At 40.4% G+C, this 8,327-nt stretch overlaps 1 protein-coding gene across 2 annotated transcripts; it reads right to left on the reverse strand.

The window, feature by feature from the left end:
* Nucleotides 1-146: 146 nt before the first annotated feature.
* epoa (erythropoietin a) lies at nt 147-8,296 on the reverse strand. 2 transcript variants are annotated; one of them, XM_023274818.3, is made up of 5 exons: nt 8,094-8,296; nt 3,056-3,189; nt 2,816-2,902; nt 2,374-2,538; nt 147-1,639 (listed from the first exon to the last, which is right to left on the reverse strand). In XM_023274818.3, the coding sequence occupies exons 1-5, from the start codon at nt 8,113-8,115 to the stop codon at nt 1,487-1,489; spliced, it is 561 nt and encodes a 186-aa protein (XP_023130586.1). In that variant the 5' UTR covers nt 8,116-8,296; the 3' UTR covers nt 147-1,486. The 2 variants fall into 2 exon arrangements, with proteins under 2 accessions (XP_023130586.1, XP_023130587.1); XM_023274819.3 differs by having other exon boundaries at nt 3,056-3,186; nt 8,094-8,294.
* Between the last annotated feature and the right edge of the window lie 31 nt (nt 8,297-8,327).

The raw sequence follows: 8,327 nt of genomic DNA on the forward strand, positions 1-8,327 counted from the left end.
ATCAACAGCAGGAAAATCTGAAAAAAACCCCAGTGAGGTTTGTGATAATAGCTTGAATTCAGCATCTGAACTGCAGAAGTTTGCATGTTAACTCCACTGACCTGAAAAAGTCAGATAATGAATGAAAGACGGACTTCCTCTTGTTGTGTTTCCATCTATCCTCTCTTTATCCAAGAACAATATTTTGTATTTAAATAGTGAATTATACAGTGATGGGACAAAACAACAACAAAAAAAAACAGGAAAGAAAACATACAAACATCCTTAAAAACATCTCGCACTCGCACAACAAGATATAAAAATAAGGAAACAACAAGGAAGAGCACTTAACTAATCCTAAATAGTTGAGCATTCAATTTTATAGAAACCCTCAAGTTCCCAAGACTAACTGATTGCTTGCTTGCTGTTTGATGACGAACAATAGAGGGAGGGAGGAGACAGCGTTAGCGTCAGGTTCTGGAAAACTATTTGCAATTACAGCCACACAGGATGTTAATTGTAAATTTTTCCAGGCAGTCTGGCTATCAGTGTGGAGAGACTGGTTGAGTGTTGGTTAGGTAGAAAACAAAAACATGGATAATTAAAAAACAGCTTCACAGTTCTCATGTCATGCTCCTTGCTGACCTCTTCCTTCTTTGCTCACAAACTGAACCTCAGCATCAGCTTATCATTAGGCCTTTGTTCTGTGATTGAGAAAGGGCTAGCAGTGTGATACAGCTAGTCAGGTACATACAATCTTCATAAAAAGATAGCAGCAACGTGCCATTGCAAATGAAATCCAACTAAAATCTTAAAGACCTGACACTAACCCTAAGACTGGAACTTAAAAGTACAAAATCTGTATAAATAGTAATTACACAACTTAAAAAAAAATATTATTTTACTGAAAAAAGTAATCCTACAGAAGAGACTAATGGTATTGTGAGGCACAGCTGAAAAAGTTAAAGGGGTGAGGCCTCATTCTTTTTTTCCTCTTTGCAGTGGTATTGGAAATTGATGCCCTGTTGCAACCCCACAGTCTGAGTTTCCAGGTGCAATCAATATTTACTTTGTGTTTTACTCCACAATTCACTCTAGAAAGATGAGTGTCGTTGGTGAAACTCACTGGAAACAGACACACAAACAGGCACACTGAGACTTTCAGTCTTAACTCACCCACACTAAAGTACATCCACACACAAAGTGCAAGAGAGTGCCAGTAGAACAGCTACTGGAGCAGTGCTTCCCAAAGGCATCATTTTGGTCAGTGTGTGCTTCACCATGTCCATGAATCACATCTACATTCCAAGGTGCAGTCATCTCCTGTCCATCCAAAGCCTTGCTGGGACTGTCCTTTCCTTTCAGCCTCCTCCCTGTATGCGAGGATTGCCGTCTTTCTCTTTCCACCCCGCTTCCAGCAGCCAGCGTGCAGGTTAACAGTGTCAAGTTCCTCCTCTTGTCTTTGGAAACACAAATTACCTTTGCCTGGAGGAGGTTGATCAGCTGATCAGCTGACATCTTGCTGGCAAGCCTGTGCATTGGAAAGGAGGAGGTGCACTTTACCTCGGAGGAAATTGACATGGACTTGGAGCAGATCTGTTGCTGAGGACGCCCTCCATGTTCCCTCCAGCCCCACTGCACTTGCTGGTGGAGTATATTCCTGAGAGAGAACACAAAGACACATTCTGACGTGACCCTTACACCCGGACACAGACTACTCATTGAGTTTGTCTATCCACTGGGCCTCAGCTTTGACCCGTCATGCCATAAGTTGTGTAGGCACAACATAAGCAATCTAAGAATAAGCTTGTACAGCAGTTTCAATGCCTTCGGCATTGGCAAGAAAAGCTTACGGTTCCCGAATGTCCCATGACATCTCTCAGTGTCTGAATTTCCAAAGAAAGCACTTCTTCAAAAGCAAAAATACAATGGCTGTAATTACCCAAGCCATTTTCTTTCCTCGGATATAATACAGACACACTGGAGTTCTTAATTTATTTGAAATGGAACAGCAAAGTGAACAGGTCACATGCAAATCTACTGTACATGATCAAAACAAAATGCAAAATATTGTAGAGTGTTACTTAAAGATCCCTGCTGCTTTGTTTCCATCAAACAACCAGGTTCATCAAAATATCTCTGCTGCACTTCTTGAACACTAAACAACCTTTCAATCACTTCAAAGCTCAGCCAAGCAACAGGAGAACAGGAAGTGTCTTCAGTTGGGCTGACTGAAAACAACACATGCTTTGAAAAGGATTTAAAATTAATGACATGTATTTTAGAGAACATCACTTTAATCACATTTATATTTTTTATTATACGAAGCTCAGTTGAACCACTCAGCTGAGCCACTGTTTTTGAAGTTGTACCTCTGAACCTGCTGTAACTCACCTGGATGTTGAGGCTACGCAGCACAGCGTTGATGCTGAGCAGGTTTCTGATGCTGGTGTCTATGTGGCTGTGCAGTTCTGTGTTGCTGACTGACGTCCGCAGCAAGCTGAGAGCCTGTTGTAAAAGCCATAAGCCGGTCTGCACCTCCTGGGCTTGCTCCAGCGCCTTGCCAAAAAATAAACAGAGGGCAAGAGTTGAAGAGTGTCCTTCAGGGAGCGAGAAGGAACAAAGGAAGCAAGTAATCATGGGAAATTAACAAGAGTTACAGGTACTGCCAAAACACTTATGGCACTGAAAACGACATCTATAAATATCCAAAAGTACAATTAAAAGATGTTTGAATGTTGAGAGATCACACACTTTAAAAAGACAGCAAGTTTCTATGAACTTACAGCTAATCTAAATGTATTATCAGCTGTTTAACATTTCAGTGGTTACTTACATTTTTCTTCTCCCAGACATCCAAGTCGACTGTGGTTTGGGGAACAGTGACAGACTCTGACAGGCTGCATCCTTCTCTACATGACTTCTGTGAAGGTGAGAGAGTAATAAGACCTTTTTTAGGGTACTTTTACTTCATATTACATAAACGTTCAGTGTGGGTGATTCCAGAGCCACAACATCCGTGCAGCAACCTTCTCGTGCTCTTAGCTCGTAGTCCATGCATACATTTTCCTCTCACCATAGCGACTTCTGCGTCTCGAGCTTCCTTTATGAAATGGTTCAGGACCCTCAGGTCGCAGATCGGCCTCAGGGGGGACGGCAAGCCTGGCCTGGTCCACTCCAGTACTATTAACAGCAAGGCAAGCAGTCCTGCTATCACACGTACAACAGACAACACACAAATACAGCTGCTCAAACGCTGGTGAACACTTCAACCAAATGAAAACAAGCTTTGCATAAGACTGGAACTTGCTAGCAAGCAGCAGCTGTGAGACAGAATGTGAGACCCTCTGAGCTGGATGCATTTATGTGTAACTTTTGACGTGATAACAGACAGACATAATCAGATATAACGATCCAAAATAGTTTGTACTCTTTCTTTGGTTGGGACATACCTGAAGGGTACCGTGTTGATCTTAACTTAACCCTCATGTCGTCCTGCGGGTCAAAACTGACCCATTTTAGTTTGAAAATGTGCAAAAAAATATATATTTTCACAGTGAAACTTCTGATGTCCACATTTTCAACATTTCTGGGAAATCGCTGAACATTTTGTGGTTGAAAAAAGAAATGTTTCTTAAGAACATTCACAAAAAAATCAACCAAAATCCAGCGAATCGAAGTTTTACTGATACATATGTAATCACTTTAGATATTTTGAGTTTTTTTTTTTTTTAAAGATGTTTACTCATTTTTTGAAAATATTTACAAGAATATTCTTGCCAAACTTGTTTTTTTTTTTTTTTTTTTTAAATAAAACTTTTAAGGAATTATTGGAATTTTCTTCCTGAAGTTTTTGCCAATTTTCAGAAATTTGAGGATTTTTTTTTGCTGAATTTTTGGATTTTTTGCAGACAAGGAAACAATATTTTTTGGTGCCCGTAAATGAAGACGACAGGAGGTTTAAGTGAATTTGACTGTATTTTTCATACACAATTGTGGAATTTCATCATAAACTTGATTCTTATTTGTTTACAGAATGACACTTCATTCAGAAAGCATTTAGTTTCTTTCACAGATACATATTCTCACAATTTATGCAAGAGATTCTCACTGTACAGATAAACAGTAAGAGTATTTTATTGCCCCACTGACATCTAACTGCCCTTCTTAGACTGAACTCTGTTGATCTTCTCAGTGGGAAGCAACAGTGAAGCTGGCTGTCTTTTATTTCTCTGATCTGCTTGATTTCCAGTCAGACTTAAACATTTCTTCTTCACAGACTCTTCCTTCAACAAACTATTTTCAATTGAAGCCCCCCTCTAATCAGTATGAGCCCACATTGTTTTAGAGGACATAAAATATCTAATAAAGATATTTTATCTACTATGTACAGTTGTCTACCCAGACACAAAATACAGTCTTTCCAGACTCTGAAGTCAACGACATGCATAAGGGAATGTGGAAAAGTTAACCAAGAACCACAGAAGCCAATGAGTATGACATTATCTACAATAATAATTCCCTCTCACTATACTGTACATCTGAACTACATGATAACTGTTATCTCTGTGAGACAGGAGGTAGTCGTGATTATAGGACATATTCCTGCAGGGCTTAACCTGATTAGGATCAGATCGTCTTCAAAAACTATCAGGCATCATTGTATAAATGTAATCCATTTCAATTCCAGCAAGTTTTGAAAACTTTTTCAGTACACTTTAAAGAAAAGAAAGAAGAGCTATCCACTATTTAAATGTAAAATATCACAGAGCAATAGAAAGCAATTTACAAAAGTTCCCATTCAACAGAAGCTAGCTGTTGGACTGAGACAGAGAAGCTCCACTCCAGAAGCAATGTCCACATTTTAAATGTATTTAATATTTAAACTCCCTAGCAGCTAATGCAATGACTTTAGGAACAACTGTATCTTTTATAATACATGTGCCCTCTATCCAGCACCCTCATCTACTGACGTCAGCTCAAGTCTGTTTTAACATAAAGTATGTGAAAATACATCAGGTGATCCGTCCATGCATTTTATGTATGATCTGCCAAGAGCCTGAGGGGTGAAGTCATCTGATTTTCCTTTAAGTTAATTTGTCTGTGATGACTTACTTCATAGCACTGTCCAAAGGTCTGTTTCCATTACAGAGCATTCTTTGATATTCTACGGACACTGTCCCTTGTTTATATATTTTATATAAATCTGTAGGTAGGTGACAAAAACTTAACAACTTAAACATACATGCTGTGTACTAGCTAACGATTTTAAGGCTGTGTCATGTAAAATCAGCCTGGTAGCACAGTCCAGCATGTCTAAGCAGGAGGTCATTCATTTTGTTTCATTTTTGCCACCTCAGGAACCATGTGATATCCTGGTTTATGAACAGAAACATGCAGATATCGTGACACTGCAGGAATAACCCTCATTTATTACAGAGTGGATCTGCAATCAGGACATTAGTCAACCTTTTTCAGAAATGTAGGCATCCCTTTCAAACTTTTTTTCCAGTGAGCGTGAAAGAAGTTTCTAGCATCTGTTTAAATTGCAGCACATTCTGAACTCTATGAATACACTTGGCAGTGAGAGTGATTTTACTGTTGTGGGTCATGTGGGCATAGAGCTTTGCTCCTCAGTGCCACATGCTGAATGCACTCTTTCACAGCAGCCTGGATGTGTGACGCAAAAGCATGACAGAAAATACCGACGATTTTCCCAGACAGACAGGTCAGATTAAGTTCTCAGACTTCCAAATAACTAGCGCAGATCGAGCCAATCTGCTAAATTAGATTTCTATTGTAGGTTTGCTGCCAATGACGGAGAATAAGAAATAGCATTAAAAATGATAATACCATTACTAGTAGTACATTAGTTTTGGTCCTCTAAGAGGTCAATGGTCTAATCAGCTTAACCTTCATGCCCCCTTTTCAGCAATGCCAACGTCATGGAGGAGATTGTCAGACACGTAGGATCAGTCTGTATCTACAAAACTGCCCATCTGACTCATACCACCCCCATGTTTCTGGAAACTCTATGTATATTGGTTTAGTGCGACGGTGTCCCATTAGTTCACAGCTACTAACTGCTCCATGCACATTACAAGCACTATTGCAGCCTCCTTTAATAAGTGCTTATAATCCCTGTAGACCTGCAGCAGTCCAGTAAATATGAACATAGAAGTAGTGTCATCATGTATATGACATTGACTGGTGATTGTGCACACGCATTTCCAAAGATTCATTCCTAGATTCTTTGAAAATATTTTACTCTAATGAACACAAGCTGTTTACATGGCAGGAAATGAATACTGAATGAGACTAATGACAGCACTTCAAAGTGTATAAACCCTTCTACACTGAGCCTGTTTTCATCGTGTTGGCTGCTAAGCGGCTGCTCCATTTTACTTCATCACCGATAAATGTTACGATTGTCCACTTCAAAATACATCACAAATGTAAAACTTTTCTGCATGTGGTCCTTTTCAGACCCCTATCATACTTGAAGTTTATACAAGCCCTGGAGGTCTTTCTCCATTAGCAAAGCTTCAGAGCAGCACAAAGTATACTAAGATCCATGCACACTTAAATACTATTACATATACCAGCACATATAGCAGATTCAGAGGCAGAAGTTTTATCTTCTCAGACAAAGTAATGGCCTCTTTTCCATATGCTCAGACATTTGTTCAATAAGTGTGTGTGACTCAGCTTGAGGATTATCAGTATTAATCCTCGACCCCTGCCTACGTGAGAATGCATCAATCTAAACTGTGTATACACACACACACACTCTACTTTCTCACCACCCTGGTGGAATTTGCCGTCCAGGACGGCGGCCAGACTAAAAGTTAACAACTTTGTCTGCCAGCATGAGCTGCCAAAACCATGTTGCTATTTTAAATTGGAAGCAGTGCTCCACAAGTGGTAGTGCTCTGGATAATGGCAAGCTTCACTCCAGGTATGTGACAGATGCTTTGGCAAGGTGGTCGGCCGCTCACATGAGACGACACCTTCAACGCGTGCTATTTTAACTGACTCATGTCAAACAAGTGCACAGCAGTTTAATCAACTAGTCGGTGTGGTACTGATGGTTAAATGGCACAGAGGGCTGACAAGGAGATGCTATTTAAAGCGCATATCATTGGTGGGATGGTTGCTGACGAATGCTTTGCAACTTCCCCACAATTTCAAACAGGTCTTCTGCATGACAAAGTGCAGAGTTGTAAATAAGTATCAGATGACAAGTGTGACATCATTTCCTGCTCTGCTCTGCTGGAATCCCTTATAGCTATCAGCCTCTGATAAGCTGTTTTGCTCTTTTCTGCTGACATAAGCTTGGGATGGTGACTGTGCAAAAAAAAAAAACCAAAACTACACATTCAGCTTTCGCTTTCAGTGCAACTAATTTTCCCTTTAAAGCCTGCTGTGTCATGCTAAAGAAACTGACTTAAGATGTACTTTCCCACACCGGTCATCACTACTCAGCAGCATCTCTACAGGGACTTTCAGTAAGAGGAATGAAAACATCTGCAGCTAGAATGGAAATCAAACCTGCAACTCCAACACATTTAGTGCAAACAGTAAAGTTCTGGAGCAACATGATGCTTCGTGTCTCTTCATGAGCAGCTTCAAAAGCAGTCTTTTTTTAGACTGAATGACTGTAAGTTTGTCCACCATCCATCACCTGACTGCAATTTGGCTCCGTTTCATTTCAACTTAAACCTCTCATGGCTACAGTGTGAGTCCGTTTTGCAACACATTCTAATGCACAGCAGCGTTCTTAGAAGTGGAATTACACAATCTGTTTCCATGAACTGTCGTTAAAAATAATGCAGTCCTGTAGTATGCAGCAGACAGGAGTTTGTCACAAATCAAAGGGCATCTTGTAAGAACACGGGCAGAACCATTCATAGCAGTCCAGACCTCCAGAGGTTACTTAAATAAACCCGCGGGTCACATACATATATGCAAATAGCGTGCAAGTGCAAGCTTCAAGTGTGACAAACGTGGTCAGAAATACTGAGCAGACAAAACTTGATGCGGTGCACATGTATGTACACACACACACACGCAAAGTAACGCATCAGGACTAGACATCTAATATTCGCTCTTACCTCTACCCGTTTTCTGCAACATTCGCAAACAGGTGCAGCATCTTTTAAAAACATTGTGAAAGAATCAGAGATATGCACAGGCTCAGGTTAAAGGCACCCTTCAAATCCAACAACATGCAACCAAGTGCGCTGGTGTCCGCGTTAGTCCGACTGGCATGTAGGTCCGTGTAAAAGAGGCTCAGTGCTGCGAGGGAGAGCAGTCACCTACCAGACTTTGCATCACTGCTGCGGTTT

This window comes from Amphiprion ocellaris, chromosome 23 (assembly GCF_022539595.1).
Source record: "Amphiprion ocellaris isolate individual 3 ecotype Okinawa chromosome 23, ASM2253959v1, whole genome shotgun sequence".
Lineage (NCBI taxonomy): Eukaryota > Metazoa > Chordata > Actinopteri > Pomacentridae > Amphiprion > Amphiprion ocellaris.

Bases quoted from the DNA above. Each gene is read 5' to 3' on its own strand.
- epoa (XM_023274818.3), bottom strand. From the start codon at position 8,115: ATGTTGCAGAAAACGGGTAGAG. The intron at 3,190-8,093 runs GTAAGAGCGAAT...TACGTGTGATAG, and splicing joins GTTGCAGAAAACGGGTAGAG to CAGGACTGCTTGCCTTGCTG. The intron at 1,640-2,373 runs GTGAGTTACAGC...GTTCTCTCTCAG, and splicing joins TGCGTAGCCTCAACATCCAG to GAATATACTCCACCAGCAAG.